We start from the raw sequence: 18,295 nt of genomic DNA on the forward strand, positions 1-18,295 counted from the left end.
GTTTGGGGAGGGGGAGGCGTGAAGCCCGGTGGGGATCGGCCGTCCCGAGCGCGGGGTCAGGGGCGAGGCCGAGGCTGAGCACGGAGCCACGACACCGACAGCGCTCTGCCCCGCACCTGCTGGTCGAGAAACACACGAGAGCAAGCGGCACTAAAACGGTTTATTATATAAAGCCGTAGGAAATACACAGGAGGCTGAGGTTTAGGACACTTCCTTCTAGAGACTGCTCCAAGCTCCTCAGAATAGCAAACACACAAACTCTGATTTGCCTGCATCAAAGCTTTCAAATGAGGGTTCAACAAGGATCTGCATACAGAGTTAATAACACTTCAACATGCATAACATTTTCTGTTCCTAAGTGAAGCCTGGTGGGGGGGGGAGCTAGCCCCTTCATCCTGTAGTTGGTTACAAAATGACAGATATTCATAACGAAAGAGTACAAAAGGAAAAAAAAAACCACAAGATGCTTCCAGAAAAGCACGTGGGTGTCTAAGCAGGAAAGCAGGGTCAGCATAAGTGCCCCAGCGAGACAGAAGCAAAAGGGAGGTGGAGATAAGGCAGGCACGAGCACCCCACCGCAGAGGGGCCGTAGGGGGGCCCAGAGCCAGCTCAGCCACGGGGCAAGGACGGCTCAAGCCCTCGTGCGAGTCTGGATGGCTCCAGGTGTCCTATTCTGCACAGTCAGGGCCAATGCAGGCACGCGGAGATGCCAAGCCCCTCCCTAGGGCAGCCCAGGTGCCACCTTGGCTTTGCCTCTCATGTGGGACAGAGCGAGGGACGAGCATGGCGGGGGCAGCCACCGTTCTCAGCCCGGCGGGGTGGGGGACACTCAGCCCTGGCAGGATCAGGCTGTGGACACCCCAAGTGCCCCATGGCCAATCTCCGAGCTCCCGCAGACCCCCCGGCAGCCACCCAGCACGGCCACAGCCTGTGGGTGACACTCCCCTCCCCAAATTAACGGGAGGCCTTCGGTGTTACCTGTGCCCCCGTCCCAGGGCTCCCCGTCAGAGGGATGGAGCAGGAATAAACCCCTCGGTGCTCTCAGCCAGGTGCACACCGGGGGGCACCACCAGTGCGGCAGGACCCACCGGCTCCAGCCCAGGGAACGCAGAGGCAGCTGCGGGAGCTCGCGGCACAGGCAGCCGGGAACGGGGCGGGGAGGTGGCGGGGGCAGAACGCACCGTACCTGCGAGCGATTTGAGCTGCTCATCCACATGGAGCGAGAGCACCTCTGCAGAGTAAAGGGCCTGGCCTGTGGACCGCTGGCTACAGAAATCTGGAGGTGGATCCTCTCTGGCAGGACACCTGCTCTTCTCCTGGCCACGCTCCAGCCCGGTGTCCCCAGACCTCCCGGACGGGGCAGAGCATGCCCGTCGCGCCCGGGTGGCCACGGGCCAGCCGCACCGGCCAGGCTGCGCTGCGAAGCCGCCCGCCATGCGGGCCAGGCCACACCGACCAGGAGCTGCTGCCTTGTGTCACACGGAGCAGGGGAAGCACTTGGGGAAGAGAGAAGAGCCAGCGCTGTGCCAGGGGGAGCAAACACGTGCTGCCAGCGTGCAGATCCAGCAGCCCAACACTGAAGCTGCTGCTCCTGCCCTTTGCTCAGCTGGGGCCCTGGGCTCAGCTCGTGCCTGGTCAGACAGGAAGCAAAAGGAAAGAGTAAATAATGGGGGGGTCTTGAAGCTCCTTTTTCAAATTTATTTAGCTTTGACTCTGCACAGAGCCATAGCATAGCGTACTCTAGCCTTCAGGGAGGGGCACAGGAACCCCCTGACCACACCGCGGTTCGGGGTCAGCCCCCATCTCCTGTGCCTCGTGCCCTGCCCCTGAAATGTTGTCGGGGCATCTGGCACAAAGGCCCTGAAGAATAGAGAAAGCGCCTGCCCCGCGGTGTCCTCGGAGGCTCATAGGTCGCTGCTGCAGTCGCGGCACAGGATCTCATCGTTGTCAGGGATGAAGCCTTTCCCGACCAGCGAGGTGTTGCAGCGGGCGCAGTTAAAGCAATTGTGGTGCCAGTGACGGTCCTCAAAGGAGACGTATTTACCCCCGCCAAAGCCTGTGGGAGGGACAGAGAGCAGCGTTGGAACCCTGGGGAAACCGGGATGAGCTCTCCACGCAGACCAAGTCTTGGCCTGTTCATCTCCGAGTCAGGTCTTCACACGCAGCACTGCGCTGCGGCACCCAAACACCCCCCAGTATCGAACACGTCTGAAACACGAATCTCCACTCATGGTGGGGGAGAGGACCAAAACGATTTCACACCAGATTTTGCAGGGTTGAGATCCTCAGACCAGAATCACCATTTTCTCCCCAGAGAGGAGCAGGGAGCGGAGCTGCACCATCGCAGCGCTGTATCACAGCAGGCAGCTTGTTTCCTCCGCTGGCAGCGGCCGGACTTGTGGGCTGTGACCCCCTTCTCCCCGGGACTGCGACAAACTGATAAGGACCAGACAGGAAGGGGGGTGCCCGGGAGCTGCCCTGTCCTCAGCCAGAGTCATCCCCTGAGTCACCAGCTGAGTCAGGGCTTTTTCTGCCTTCCCAGCAGCAAGAAACAGAGTGGCAAAGGGAAAGGTCCAGAGGGGGAGGACAGGAAGGAGGCCAGACCCTCTCAGGGGTTTCTGCAGAGGAGGACCCCCGGCTTCCCCTGCCTTAGTCTGGACTCCCCTGCAGCAGCTGCTGCTCCAGCTGCGGCTGGAAGTCTCTGGCCTTCCCTGTCTGTCAGCAATCCCTCCTCAGGACATGGAGCCTGTCCCAAACAAGGCAAGCTGGAGACAGGAGATCATGCTGTGAGGGGTCATTTCAGGAGCCTTCTCCCCTGGGCAGAGGGAATTCCTCCCAAGGGGCACAGGTCGCTGCTTTGAAAGGTGCAGAGGAAGGGTCACAAGTGGCCCTCGGAGCACTGCCACAGAGAGCTCCTCTCTCAGGGGGTTTCTCGGAAGGCGGCTGCAGTTGTTTCTGTGGGGGATGTGCCTGAGGGCACCTTGCACCACCCAGCGATTGTCCTGGGGAGGCCTGAAGTGCCCGGAGACACCTGAGCACTGCGGGGTGGCAGTGGGCGGGAGCACCCTGGGGCCACACGCACTCAAGAGGGCAGCTGCCTGTCCGGAAGCAGGGCAGGGGGGCTGTGCCCCACTCCGCAAAGCGCCCCGTAACCAGGGCCCTTCTGCTCACCTGTGATGGGCTTTGTGCAGGCGCTGCACTTCTTGGCATAGAGGTTCCCGAAGCACTTGATGCAGTACGGGTTGTCATCCTGGGAGGTGAACTGCTGCCCGGCCAGGGGGGTCTTGCAGCCTGTGCAGACGAAACACTCCTTGTGCCACGGCTCGTCGCGGTAGGTCACTCCTCCCTTGGTCAGGGTCTGCGGGGAGAGAGGGCGCACTGTGACAGCGGGCACGGGGAAACGGGACGCAGCGGCGAGCCGGGGCGCCGGCACCTGAACCCTTCTCTGCTGGGGCTCAGGCAGGAGCGGGGAGCAAACACGTCCTGGAGCAGAGACCGCGGGGGCTCTGGGCCGTCCAGACATACCTTTTTGCAACGAGTGCAGCGAGGAGCGAACTTGCTCTCATAACAGGGGACACAGTAATAATCCTTCTTGTCTGGGATGAAGGATCGTGACCCGATGGGCTGCTGGCAGCTGCTGCAGATGAAGCAGTGCTCGTGCCAGGTTTGTCCGTTGTACTCCAGCTTACGGGATCCTGCGGAGAGAGCCGTTGGCTGTGACAGGAGGACGCAGCACAGGCACACACGGGGAACACAGGAGGCTGCGCAGGACAAGCTGCACCCCCGGCTGCTCAGGGGGTGCACCCACGGCAGCACAGGGCTGCAGGCAGCTGCAGAGGGGAGGCCCCAGGGTCACCCCACTGCTGCCAGGGGAGGGCTGCGGGAACACGCGCCCAGCACCGACGCCTGTCGTAACCTACATCTGAAGACAGTGCCAGAATGGCCAAGCAAAGACACTCCTTTGCCTCGGGCCATCTCCAGAGACGCTCACACGCCTTCAGTCATTCCTTCCCTTCTCGTCAGCACACACCAGAAAATGCCCAGGAAACCTTTTGTTATCTCCTCCCCAGCTCCTTCCCCATGAAAAAGGGGAACAGACAGGGCTGCTGTGGTGACTGCAGCTCTGGATCCTGCTGTCTTGCTAGACAAGCAACGTGCCCGACCCACTCTAGGCAGTGCCAGGGAGGCAGGAGAGCAGAAATTCGGCTTTTCCTTGCTGCCCTGGTGCTGGACCCTGCAGCCCCAGCCGACGCTGCTGGGACCAGGAACAACCTGCCATTCGCGAGCCTGCCCGCTCCTACCTGGCATGACTGTCTTCTCGCAGGCAATGCATTTGGAGGAGAACTCGCTGCAGTAGCAGTCATTGCACAGCAGCTCCTCGCCTTGGCAGGTGAAGGGCTCGTCGGCCAGGGAACGGTCACAGCGGAAGCAACGAAAGCAGTGCTCGTGGTAATGGCGATCCTCATAGTACAGCTCCTGGGGAGGACAGCCAAGGTGAGGAGGGGACCGACCGCCCCAGGAGCCGCCCTGCCTGGCCGCGGGGTCCCGTACTCACTCTGCAGTCGTGGCCGATCAGCTCTTTGCACTCGTCGCAGGTGTTGGCAAAGTGGGCGTCGTAGCAGGGGATGCAGTACGGGCCGTTGTCCATCTGGATGTACTTGCGCCCGTACAGGGACTCCTTGCAGTTGTCGCAGTCGAAGCACTCCGTCATGGTGCCGGTCTGAGGGCCTCCCTCGCCTGCTGAGAGACGCTGGGTCAGCAGCCGCTCACGAGATGCCCCTGCACGGCCCCGCCATCCCCAGGGGCCACGCGTCCCCCGCCCAGCCAGCGACCGCTGCGATCAGGGCAGGACGCAGACCCGAGCTGCCGCACCTGCTCTGGGGCCATACGTGCTGCCAAAACAGCCTGCGCACACCCGGGGCCTGCAATGAATCGTGCTTCAGGTTTGTGCTCCAGTTCAAACAGTCGGAGCACTGGGGCACCACTCAGAGTAACCCAGACACGTCAGCAGGCAGCTGAGCTTCTCGCTGCCTGCCTCCTTGCTGGGAAGCAATGTGTAAAGGATGACCAAAAGAGAGAATTTTTTTGCATGAAAAGTTTTGATTTGGCACCGAAAACAGGACCATGCACACGCCACGCGGGTGCACATCCCCTGTCACATCAGAGGCAGCCACCCTGAGGCCGCGCTGCAGAGACCCCCGCTCAGCCACCGGCACGGTCCTGCACCACCAGCAAGATTCCTCCCGACGGCCTCTGAGCCTGCTGGGGCTGCAGCGCTCCAGACTCTGGAATTTCTCCAGAACTTTAAAGCAGCTGCTCCCCAGGGAAGCAGAAATCGGGCACCCCACACCGTGCCCGGCTGTGAAGCCACGTCCCAGCAAGCTGTTTTGCACATGTTGTCCAACTACAAACACTCTTCAGGGAGAAAGTGTTGGGGGGGTGGGTGCTCTACAAGCAGTAGAGGTGTTGGGGTTTCACATGCAGATTGGACATCCCCGGCTGCCCCCTGTCTCCTCTCAGACAAGAGGTTTGTGGAACAATTTTGCTTTCTTTGGAGCACTAACTCCAGAAGAAGAGTATCTTCCTTCTGTTTGGTTTAACCTGGTTATTCCTAAATATGGAGTTTTCCACTTGCAGAATCACACCCTTCTTTAATACAGGTTGCTATCAAGTGTAGACAAGCCCATGGAATTACATGTAAGCCGTCAGCTGCAAAGCGCCGCACGCTGCAGTTTTCTTCAAGAACCCACCCACTTCAGAAAGAGCTGTTGTGGCTCAATCTCCAGTTCAGCATTTAATGGGGCAGGAGCTCACCGCCAGCCTCCGCGCCTCCCTCCTCGCAGGCTCCCCGGCCGCAGCGGCCGTCTCCCTCCGGGGCAGGAGCCGATCCAGACAGCTCTGACTCAGGGCAGCGAGCTCCCCAGGGCTATTCTTGGTCAAGCCACAGAGCTCCCAGCTGTTGTCAAGCCTGGTATGTGCGATAGGCCTGCCGGTGAATAAATCTAGTGTTCCCACATGGCTACGTGACCAACAGAGGGGGAACAAAGTCTCTTTTCAGACGCTCTCGCTACCCAGCTGCTGCCCTGGCCGCTGCCTGCCCCGCTGACCGCCCCATGCCCCCAGCGCGGCAGCCCGGCGCGCGTGGCTGCGGCTCCACGGCGCGTCCCTGCGAGCAGCACGGGCTTGGGGCCACCAGCCCACCGAGCCCCAGAGCCCAGCCGGCTGCCCCAGACTTGCTGCCTGCACCAGGCTGGGCAGTTCCCAGTCTGTTACTGGAGACAGGGCAGGCACTCGGGGAGGTTTGTACAGGGGAGCCAGGTGGGTGCCAGGGCGCCAAACTGCTGGCCTCCAGCACCCCCCACTCCGGGCACCCCACGAGGCGCTTGCCCAGCCGGGCAGCAGCTCCTGTGCCCCCCCCAGCACCCCACGCGGCTCCTGGCCGCTCCTCAGCCACTGCCTCCTCCTTTGCCACCCCACTTGCCTTCGCGCCCTGAAGCCACCCGGGACCTTTCTCTCTGGCAAAGAGTGAAATCAAATTACTAACCCTCCTCCTCCCAGCCCTGCTGAAGGGAACTTTCCAAGGTGTGTCTGTAATAAAAGGGCCTCTAACGAGCACTCCTACCCTGGGAGCCAGGGTACCGCCAGAGCTGCCATGTTTGCTCAACGGGCTGCGCTTTATCTCTGTGGTCCTGTAACATGGGGTCAGAGGACGCCAGGAAACATGAGGGAAGGAAAACCTAGCCAAGGACTGCCGGGGCGCTCGCACCCCTGAACACCCCGCGAGGCAGGTGCTGCTGCCCCGGGCCTGCACCACCCCCGGCCCCACAGGCACCCCTGGGACCCCATGAGCAGCAGCTCCACAGCAAGAGCTTGGGGCCGTGGCATGGGCAGAGCCAGCCCCGCTCCCCTGAGGCGGCTGAGGGGTCGCCATGAGCCAAACGAGGAGCGAAAAAAATAGCGACAGGATAGGAACATTTCAATCCCAAATGCTGTTTGTCACCCAGGCTCCTGGTAGCGAGGGGCCGCTGGCCCTGCTGAGCCCACCAGGACCCACAGGTAGCCCTGTGCTGGCCGCAGCTCACCGGCGGTACCGTGGCAGCACTGGCGGGAGCCCGCAGCGTTGAGCAACACTGCAGAGGGGGGAAGTGAAAACTGCATAAACCCTCTGAAAACTATATACTGAGGAAGCCCCTAAAGCAGCGTGCCACGCTTGCCTCTGCTTTGAGTAGCTTCTCCCCAAAGTCTGCCCGTGGCCGTCGCACGCTGCGCCAGCCCAGCTCCTGCTCCCCGGGCCGCGGCAGCCGGGTGGGCTGGCAGAGGCACGGACTGACAGCGGAGCGAGGCCCGGGAGCATCACGTGGCCGAGACTGCTCCGAGAACAGCCTCCACGCTGCCTTTTCCACAGAAAAAAGAACAGGCCCAGGAAGTTTGCTCAGGATTATTTATATTAGATAAGCTGTTTGCTCTCTTTGTTCTGGTCTCACACGCAGCGCTGGGCAGCGGTGTCAAAGCCCTCTGCAACGCCAAAGCAAACTCTGCATCTTCACCCCTGAGGACATGGCACTGCCAGAGACCAAGTGCACAGGGAAGAGGAAGGTGGGACAAAAGAAAGAGCGTAAAAGAAACAGTACAAAAGCCCACAGTTCTTACTGTGATTGTAATGAGGAACCTGGAAATTGTCTCCATTCATGAAGAAAAAAGGTGGAGTCTCAACGCATTTTAAAATGCATTAAAAAAACCCTTTAATTGAGGCTCAGATTTAGAAGGCGCAATATAGGCAGCCACTATGCGTGCTAATTAGCATGTGCTCACACTCTGCAGGCTGCACCACCCTGTAAACATTAGCTGTGTGCTAGGCTGAGGGAACCAACAGCCTTCAAGTACTAACCAAGGTGTTACCCTGAAACCACAGGAGCGTTTGCTTGCCCATTACCAGCTGGCGGTGGTCCCTGGGGCACCGGGTCTCCTGAGGCAGGTCCCTCGTACGTGGGGACAGTGGAGCTGGATGGGGGGGTTTCTCTCAGCTGTCTCGCTGGCTGTCTGAGGGCAAAAATAAACAACAGATATATGCCTGCCAGCTGCCTACCCTTTCCCTTTGACAGATATAGTCGTGCTCACGGAGGAAAGGAAGTTCAGTTCCTCTCCTGTGCCCATGAACAAACAGCTTTGGGAACAAGAGCTCCTCTCACAAACAACATTTAGAGTGCTCCGGGATGCAAATCTGATCAGTCTGGAACAGAGCTCAGAATAGCTTCACGTATGAGAAAGGTCAGCAATTTGTCAAGGACGCACAGCAGAGCCCACTTTCTAATTAGAGAGTAACATGCACCTAACACCACCCCGTGTCATTGTCCGCAGCAACACAGCAGATGGCTTAGCAACAGCCCCAGGAGATTATTACATTAATTTTAGTGTCTATAAACTAGGGAGCTCGTATGCAAAGGAGACAGGACAGACCGTCCAGGGCCAGGCTTCCTGCTGCACACAATCACTTAAGGGTTTAACTGGCCTTTTGAGACGATTCCTGCTACAATGAACTCCTTCAGCGCGAGGTCTCACGTACAGGGTGAACCTACAACCCTGTGTAACTTCACACCAGTTTGTTGTTCGTTGTCAGGTCACAACCAGCTGCTCCACAAAGTGATCCCAGAGCAACCCGTAAGGCTATTCCTAGGGAAACACTTAATCTTCCCAGGACACAGGAATAGACCTGCCTCTGACCGTCTGTCAGGTCCCTGCCTGTTCTCGTCTTCCCTGGGCTGCCCTGAGCACACCTCGCGCAGCGGCAGCTCGCACCTAGAGACGCGCAGAAGAGACAGCTCAACCGCGCTGGGACAGGCGAGCGTTCCCCATGTAAGGACGAAACCGTCCAGGGACAAGGCTTTGGAAGACAGTCCTTGACACACTCCAAGGTCAGAAGAGAAGAACGCTTTTTGTTCCCGTTGGCTTTCCAGAACCATTATGGGTCCTGGAATCTGTGTGAAATTGTTTCTGCCTGCCGTCGACCCTAAAAGGGAAACCAGCTGCTTGCTGAGGAGCAGCTCCAGCCCCCCCGTTAGGCCGGGAACATTTTCGGTCCACGTTTCCTGACCCCGCTCCCGCGGCTCCGCTCTGGGTCATGGCGCACGGCCCGGGCTCTCCAGGGGGTCCAGCCCCATGGGGCACCACACGGGTTTCCCGCACCTCCTTACGCTGCTGCCTCTCTCTGTACCCAAACCCACGAGCGCAGCTGTAGACCTGGTGCAGGGGGAACAACGTCCCCACCCGCTGTTAAAGCGGACCCTGCTTTCGGGGAGGGCTGGGGGCAGCTTCCCACAAAGGTGCCGAGCGTTTCATCAGGGTGACCCAGCCTGCACGAGCACCCTCAGGAGTTGCATCACACCTTCACCCGCCTGCTCGCAGCACCACTGAGTCACTTCCTGCCCTCAGACCTCCCCTCCACGCTGCCTTCGGCCCTCGCCTCCCCCGACAGCTCGGAGATCTCCAGTATGAAGGGCTGCTCGGGGGGCTCTGGCGCAGCGAGGAGCAGAGTCCCTGCAGGGACCATCAGCACAGTCACGGGCCTCACCTGGCAGCTCCCCCCCGGCACAACGGGAGGATGCCCTAGGCCATTTCTCCAACACGAAGGGAAAATCTGGTTCTCAGAGTCAGCTGGGTGTAAGGCCACACATCAAGCTCCACTGAGCAAGCTGCAGTGCAGGGAAATCCCCAAGCACAGGCAGACCAACTCCAAACGCAACAGATTTAGCAAAATGGCTGTCACAGTTGTAAGGAAACACCCTGCATTTCAAATGAGGTAAGTGCTGTCAGTCACCCTTGCTCAGCAAGGTAGGCAGCTTCCTGAAAATGCCCACAACTTGGAGAGGAAGGAGAAACTGTTACAGCCTCTGACAAATCACAAGGTAGACCTAGATCATTGCGCGATTTTAATACAGTCTTAGAACAGCAAATTGAGGGTTTCCTAATGTTCAGAAGGGATCTCTGAGGTGCCCTCCATCCAAAGAGCAAAACCACATCACATGGACTCCTCCTGACAGCTCTGCATATAGATTAAGTGCTAAAAGCACAAATGTCCCACCAATGTGAGAAAATCTCGCCCGATGTGAGCCCACAGCCTGCCCAGAGGCGCCCTGCAGGGAGCCCAGCTGTCAGCACAGCCATGACCGAGACATCGCGCCTGGTCCACGGTGAGCAACGGCAAAGGGCATGGCCACCACCACCGCACTGGACCCACACCAGGACCTGGCAGCACGGGCAGGGGCGCGGGCACGCCTAAGGCGAGCGGTGCCTTCGCAGGCAGCACTGCCTGCATGGAGCAAGAGGGTTCCAGGAGGGTGCTGCTAAGGGCAGGTAGGCAGAGCCCAGCCCTGCCCAAAGGCAACGTCCCACCACGGAGAGGAGAGGAGGAGGAGGGAGGTCACAAGTGTTTGAGAGCACTGGAAGACCTAATAGAGACGAAGCCCAACTCTGGTAAATACAGTAAGAGGTGCCCTCTTCCTCAAACAGCTGACACACAGCTTGAGACAGGAAGCATCTTTATCACTTTACACATTAGTGACATGGCACAATAGGTATGCTAATATTTATTTTCTATACCAGCATAATTCTACAGAGGAGGAGGTGACAGGATGCATCTCCAGGAGGCCAGGCTCACTTTCATGCTTCCTTGTAACACCAGTAACACTGATTCTGGGAGGAAAATGACCACTGACGCCTGGTCTAAGTACCTGCTGGATCTGGAAAGCAGCAATGATTTTTTAAAGTTTAAATCAAATTTTTGAATTACCATAAATGATTGGCCAGGTCCCTCAGGAAGGCCAATAAACCTTAGCGAGACCATGCGCAGAGTCAGCTACCTGCACATGGAAATAGTTCTGGCCTTGATGTGCTCACAGACGCGCCAGTAGACACGGCTGGGTCTGCAAGAAACCTCCACAGCCCCGGGCCGTGAGCGGTTGTGCCTAGGATTGGGGGCACAGGGCTGTTGGGAAGTTCAGGGTCCTAAGGAACTCCAAAACTTTGCTCTGGTTTCATAACACCAGTGAGTTCATAGACCTTTTTCCTCTAGTACTAAATTCCTTATTCTTTCTCCTAAGATAAGGAAACAAAACAAAACTTTTCCTATGTGAAAGGAAAACCTGCTGCTAATAAGTCAGGCTCTCACAAGGCAGCATCCCCATACAAGGTAAAGGGACAAAACTCTATGCCAGTATTTGTGCACACTGGGACTTTTGTCCCTTCTCTACCCTTTAAAGAAAGAATCTCTTTTTAATGAGGCCGCAGTTGCAGGGAAATCCAATTTTCCATGCTGCAGTGGAAAACCAAGCGGGTTTGCCCATCTGAGATTCAAACTGTAATTTCTTGTGGCAGAGACCTTGCTTTGCATTTGGTTTTCAGCTACTTCTGTCCCTTTCCTCCTCACATCCTTCCTATCCGAGCAGGTGCCCTGAATCCAGCTGTGAGCTGAAGCATCTGGGCAGTGAGCACGAAGATATGTGGTTGGAGGAAGAGAAACAGAAGATCTGTTCAAACACCACCAGTGAGAAATGCCAATCCCGTGTCTACCCACCTTCCAAAACCCCAACAGAGGCACAGCAGCGTGCAGGCTGAGAAGGAGAAAGGCAACAGACAATTCAGCCCTTGCTCTAGATTTATTTTCTTTAGGGAAAGTTAATTCTACCAGGGCCAGAGAAAGAAGCCTAAGAGTCCCTATTACACAACCATAAAATGAAAAACTCTGCCCAGGAAGAAAGGAGGGAATGATTTCAGAGTTTAAAATTTATTTCTGAACACCTGTAAGGGTTAATTAACTATTTCAGGTTCTGAACAAAACCCTCCCTCTGCAGAGGGCAGCTCGACCGAGGGCGCAGCTACCAGCAGCAGAGCTCTTCGGACACATTCAGAACAAGCAGCCTGCGCCATTCTGCTGACATTAAAACCGAACGTTTGCTCAAGAACCAAATGTTTGCTCAAGAGATCAGCTCCTAATCTTACTCAAAATGTATACAAAGTAAGTAAATTCTGCGCACTCAATAGGAAGTCGGGAATTGAAACCATTTGGGCAGTTTGGACCTGTCATGATTCAAACAGACCACTTAATTGAGGGAGGAAGTCCAAGAGCAGAGGAGTAAGACATGAACACCTCAGAAACTTCTCCCCAGCCAAATGAAGTCCCTTTTACCAGATGATTAAGAAACCTGTGGCTTAAAAATGTGCCGGAAGAGATTCTGGCCAGTCTCTGAAGAGGCTTGGGAGAAGAGACAGCCTGGCCCAAGCCCCACGTTGCAGGAACCTTCCCCTGCCATGGGCAGGAGCCAACAGCCTGCACCAAGCAGCTCGGAACTGGCTGCTGGGCAGCAGCTGCCACATGGCCAGGGTGACCATAATAGGGAGAAAGATGCTGGCGCCAAGTTTCAGGGCGTTGTGACTGATCACAGGAGCTTCAGTGTGATCGGAGGAGCAGGAGCCACAGTCCAGGGAAATGGCCGCTCATATCAATTCTTAAAAAGGAGCAAGGAACAGGCGTGCAATTGCTTTCTGGACTCTCACTCCCTCCTCCTCTCAAGCACGTTAGTCATCCCAGTTAAGACAGAAGGAGACGCTCAGTTACAGGAACAGTGACACCAAACACACTGGAGTGCACGCTGAAAGCGAGTACATACCATCTCCAGGCTCTCCTCGTTTGGGACAGCCAGTGGGCATCACACCAGCCTAGCAGCAGCACTCCCAGTGCCACTGCAGAGAGGCTGCCAGGGCTGGACCACACCATCAGCTCACGCTACTTCCCCAACACGGGAACATACACAACTCCCATCTGCTCGTGGTGTCTCAGCCTCAACAGCCCTGGTAAAAATGCCATCAGCTAGTGGGTGCTTGACAAATTGCATCATGAGAGTCTGCCAATGTCAAATCCACAAGTTCCCTTAGTTTTCCTCTTTCAACTAGAAAATTGGGCAAGAATGAGGACTCGTTGCTTGTGCAGGGCTGAACAAGCCTTTCAGACATATTGAGCAGACCGTACATTAACCATCAGTCTACTGGCAACAAACAGCAATGCAAGAACACAAAACAAATCCTAGATAGTCATCAACCATATAAAACAAATTAATGGGCAGTGGCTGGCCTCCAGGGCCCAGGTTTCACGCCAGGTCTAGGACAGTGAAATGCCCATTGCTTAGAAGTGGTATAATTTATCTGTGAACCTTCTCTGCATGAACTGATGGACAAGTAAAGGTGGTGAGAAGGGATCATAAATGGATGAGGTTTTGTCAAGAAAGTCCTGAAGAGAGTATATAGACATGTACATGAAACTACAAGTTGGTAGATAAGGTGCTGCACGTTGCTTGCTGTTGCAGTGTACATTTTCTCGTTCTTTGCTACAGCCTCATAACACCACACACCATTGCAGTTACAGCGAGGTACAGGGCACCTGCATGAGGTCAGTATTCTCCAGAAGCAAACATGTGACCACAAAGATCAAATGGGAAAACGCATCCATGCCCCAAACTCAAAAGACAGAACTGTTGCACAGAGCCTAGGATGTCCTAAACCTTCCAGATGCAGAAAGCCAGCAAGATCTTTACAATGCCCTGGCTATTACAGGAAGAAAAAGGGAGTCCCAAAGAATAACCATGTTGTATTATAATCTAGCAATGAAAGTTTAATTTTGGACGGAATTGATTTATGCCCATGTAACCCAGCAAAGCTGGCCCACAGCCGTATATAAATGCCTAACTGCTTACCCAACTGCACAAACCCAGGGCTCTGGCAGTAGCGTTTCAAAATCTCTCTGCCCCATGAAATAAAGGTCATATCCAATACACTAGAATTCAAACATGAAAGCATGACAGGAAACACCTAACTGCACACTGAGGCCAATTTACCTTCATCTTCGATCTGCTCAGCATACAAGAATCTTGCAATTCAAACAGACATCACAGCCTATATGCAGAAAAAATAATCTGACTGCTCTATTGCTAATTCTTGGGGTCTGTACATCTCAGTATAGATGTCACTGCAAAATAATGGAATTTCGCTCTATTTCCCTAAAGTGCTCTTACAATTCTAGCCTTAATGCTGCAGTTTTCACTTCTCTTTCCCTTAGAGGCAGCTAGTTTGTTTAAATTGAGGACGAAGCCATTCTTATTTCTGAGGTGATACCTAATTTAAGTTGGTGCTTACAAAGCTTTTTGTAGTCCCTGAATAACAGGGATTTATGAGATTATACCTCTATTTTGCACACAAAGGCAGTCGAGGGGCTGCTTCAAGCTTGCTTCTGAACAAGGACACACGTGCGCCCGCGGACAGGCTGCAGGGACAGACGCAGTCACAGCGCGCATCTTCTGTGCGCACATGCTGAAAAGCAAACCTGCGCGGCCCGAGCCCGACCCCTTGTGAACTGTCTTCTCCAGAAAGTCTGACAGCTCTGGTGCCAATTCTCCTCAACTGCAATTTTTTTTTAATAAACAATTTTGACTTACAGTAGCAGAAAAAGATATATAAACCAGATATGTTTTATTTAATGCAAGCCTATTACTTAAAGGGCAAAGTGAATTTTTTCACCAAATTTGGTCAAAATATTCCCTTTTCTGATATGATTCTTTGTCTCCCAAACACGAGCATTTGTAGTTGCACACAAGCAGACATACTGAGGAAGGTAACCCACATTGTGGGTTATTTGTGCCCAAAGGCAGTTTTGTGCCTTTTGGGGCCCTCCACCCCAAAATCAGCAAAATCAATAGAGTCAAGAGAAAGCCAGGAAGGTGACGGGGGAGACACTGCAATGACACTCATGTCTCCCACTGTCCCGATCACTGACTGCGGGCCTCTCCACCTGTGCTGGCTCTTTGCACCAGCGGTATGGACAGTCTCAGTCTAAAGTACTTTCTACAGCTGCTGGTGTCCCTTGCAAGCACAGGCAATTACAGCTCTGGAGCCCGCAGCATGTGAGCAGCTTCTAAATCTGGGGAAGGGCTGAATCCTGGCAAAGACAAATTGTCTCGGGTTACCATGCCAAGAACTGCTTGCCTGTGGTCCGAAACAAAACTAAGATAATTTGTTACCGGGGAGATACTGTATGTGCCAGCTGCAGCCCTCCTGAAACAAGGTAGGGCTCTGCAAGCACAGCCCAGCCGAGCCCACGAGAGACAGAGCAGGGACAGACAGGGCATCGTCACTGCCTGCCCAACACGGAAGGGAAACAAGTTTCCCCCTTCTGTGGCTGAAGATTTCTCTGCTAGGTGATCTGGTCATCAGGTGTCATTTACTTTTACTATACAGAGCCGGTTATCTTCAAACCAGTCTCCTTGTTAAAGCATTTCTCCTTTAAAAATTACTCTTAAGTAAAGAGTCACTTTTAGAAGTGAATTAAGTACTGCACATTTTAAACAACAGAAGCCATCAGTTGTCACATATTTTATGTAAAATCTCTGAGAAGTAACACCTTGCAAGCACTGAAAAGAAATCCGGAACATGCAACATGCTTTCCAACTTCTGTCATGCCATGCTGCCACACTTGGAGAGAGTCTTTGGTGGTACCCATGAAAGGGAAAACCCGTGCCACATCCAAAAGACTAAGTGCAAGCAGCTATTTTGAGGGGCACAAATGCTCACAAAATTCATGAATGCCTTTATGTCACGCAGCTACACACTGAGTTTCCAACAGCTATGCCCCTGCCCGGGGCCGTGCCTGTCTCTGACCAGCTCACCACGCTGCTGGCGGGCAGCATGGCACCCCACATGTGCTGACCATGCCTAAAAACTCACAAGGAGAGGAAAACTGCTCCTATACAGAAAAACTCCCACATGAACAGAAAAGCAACAACGGTATTAGAGAGCCCCTGATCCAGGCCTGTGGCTCATTTACAGAACCTCATTCTCTCATTCAAATCTAAGATTTACAAGGGAGCCTACATGAAACAGATTTGTCACAGATTAAGAAGGAACCAGAAGGTCAAAATTTTAACTAACAGAGGCTACTCTCATGATGACTTTCAGGTAAAGACTAAGAAGAGTTGATGTTTCAGCCCCTGAGGCAGCAGATATGAAGCAGTGCCCCACTTCTTTGCTACAGAGAAGATGCTCCGCAGCCGTTCACCGAAGGAAGCAACAGCAACCTGCTCTCTGACGGACTGCAAGACTTTTCCAAAGCTGTTTGCATGCTCAGGCAGCTCGAGGATGATGGGCTTCACTGCAACAAGACACCACCAACGCCCTAATAACCCTCCCTCTGTTCTAACCGACCAGAACAGAAATGCTCTCTTTACAAGCTATTTGTCCCAAACTGGCAACCCCCCAGAAACAAAAACTCAAGACCAGTTCTCTGTTACCTTGCATTGCTGAACGTGACGGACCAGTAAACCCAAGTCCCAGCAGCAGCAGCGCTGGAAGCAGCAGCGCGAGCGTGGCTCTCCCAGTGACTCACACCGCAGACAGTTCGAGCAGGTGCGACCGGCAAGAGACTCTCGCTAGTAAATCATCGCTTCACTAGCAAAACACTCGAGTGCTTGCCCAGAAACAAAAGCAGTCCCATCATAAACCAGAGGGTGACATCAGCACAGGGATTGCATTTCCTACAGAGGTTTAAATGTCATTACTTGTGACTGGGAATTGGACATTTACAATTCAAGTTACTCTAAATTTTCGTAAGGCACATAAGAATTGTGACTCCAATTTTGTGTAGATATATTTCACTTCCAAACCCCTCCTATTTCTCAATATCACAATGACAGAAAAAAACCCAAAATGTAACAAGCAAAACTCCTAACAGAAAGAGAAGCTAATGAACATCATAATTAGCCGGATTTACTAAGTCAGGTGCTAATGAGGTGAGCAGCAGAACTCATTGATTTCCACTGTAAAGGGCCAGCGTTACTCCAACAGCATGATCTACTCGGGGCCCGGCCATTGAAAATCTCTGGACTGCCCTCTTCCACTCTTATTCAAAATTCTGCTCTGTGTCTTCTAAAATTAACACTCAAAGCTATCAAGGATCCGAGAGCACTTACTTCACCACTCTTTGGTTGAGTCACTGTTTGACAGAGCACGCAGCGTGATACGGTCTGTGCATACGGTCTAACACCTCCACCAGCCTGAAGTGAATTTGTGATTTTCCACACACAGCTCTTTGGGCTCTCCAAAAGCAACACATCCAACACTTCTAAACAAGCCTGATGGGCCAGATTTAATCTTCCTGTGAGTTACACGATGTTTGCATAGGGTTGAGAAATACTAGAAATAAAACTTCTCTTGGCCGAGTTACATGCAACACACTGTGTACTTTTTGCTATTAATGACTCTTTAGTAAGTACCACTTTTACTCTACATATTCCAGAACCCTCTGAGTTAGGCACTGCAGCAATTTTCTTCATACAAAGTGTTCACTGAGTTAAAGGTAGCCACTGAAATGTCTTAAAATTTAAATGCTGACTTTCCTATTTGAAATTTCCCATGTGCTGAGAAAAGAAGCAGATGAGAATAACTGATCCGCATTTAAGGACACAAACTAAAGATTAGTTTCTTTACTTGAAAAGCAGTTTAGCTCCCTGACTCCCTACTGCAAATAATGCAAATAGATATGATGATCCAGTGCAAGACCATAAATGCAAGAGCGCTCAGTTTCCACGGGTCTGACATCCTGTACCTCTCACAGGATTGTTGTTTCCTCAATTCCCTAACAGCTGTCACCAGCAAAAACATTATTTACCCGTATAATACCTGTAGGGCAGGGAGATATTTTATCTCCCTCCTGGGATTTGCACCTCGGAGGGTTTTGGCACAAGGCAAGCCTGGCAGAACTAAAAATGGAACCAAGATTCAAGTCCCCGTCCATCTTCTCCTTCTGAGATGCAGCACATACTCCCGTCAGCCTGGAAACTCTGACAGCCACTAACGCAGGTTACAGACCTACATTCAAATAGATTCCACAAACTGAACTCTGTAAGAAGCAGGGGGAAAAGGACAGAAGAGGACATGATCTTTAAGGTCCCTTCCAACCCAAACCATTCTATGACAGACAGACACAGTACTGCGCGGTTACAAGGGACAGTTAATCCAGACTGCAGATCTTTCGACCAAGTAACACCATGCCTTTGCTAGTCACTCCTACTATTTAAACTTTGGGTTTAAAAGTGAGCATGCTGAGCTGGAAGAAGGCACTGGAGTAGTGCAGCACCAGGAGCTACGCACCAGTTCAAACTGTGTTAGTTCTTAAGAATAGAAAAAGCCATGTTTTCCTTAAATGAGGGCAGTGGAATTCCAAGGTGAGGTCAAAAGCCTGGCAACAGTCAGCAGTTTA

General features: G+C 53.6%; 1 protein-coding gene across 7 annotated transcripts in view; it reads right to left on the reverse strand.

Annotated features, from left to right (window-relative positions):
• Positions 1–146: 146 nt before the first annotated feature.
• FHL3 (four and a half LIM domains 3) overlaps positions 147–18,295 on the reverse strand; it is a 29,799-nt gene continuing 11,650 nt past the window's right edge. For 3 of the 7 annotated variants that reach the window (XM_074894736.1, XM_074894741.1, XM_074894739.1), the window contains exons 2-6: positions 4,556–4,737; positions 4,302–4,476; positions 3,526–3,695; positions 3,172–3,358; positions 147–2,056 (exon numbers count right to left, since the gene is read on the reverse strand). In XM_074894736.1, coding sequence (XP_074750837.1) covers positions 1,905–2,056; positions 3,172–3,358; positions 3,526–3,695; positions 4,302–4,476; positions 4,556–4,711 — 840 coding nt within the window. In that variant the 5' untranslated portion in view covers positions 4,712–4,737 and the 3' untranslated portion in view covers positions 147–1,904. Of the gene's footprint in view, positions 2,057–3,171; positions 3,359–3,525; positions 3,696–4,301; positions 4,477–4,555; positions 4,741–16,328; positions 16,349–16,807; positions 16,935–18,295 lie in introns of those variants that run through there. The other 4 variants (XM_074894740.1, XM_074894738.1, XM_074894737.1 and 1 more) reach the window with 4 other exon arrangements.

This window comes from Strix uralensis, chromosome 25, assembly GCF_047716275.1.
Source record: "Strix uralensis isolate ZFMK-TIS-50842 chromosome 25, bStrUra1, whole genome shotgun sequence".
Classification (NCBI taxonomy): Eukaryota; Metazoa; Chordata; class Aves; order Strigiformes; family Strigidae; genus Strix; species Strix uralensis.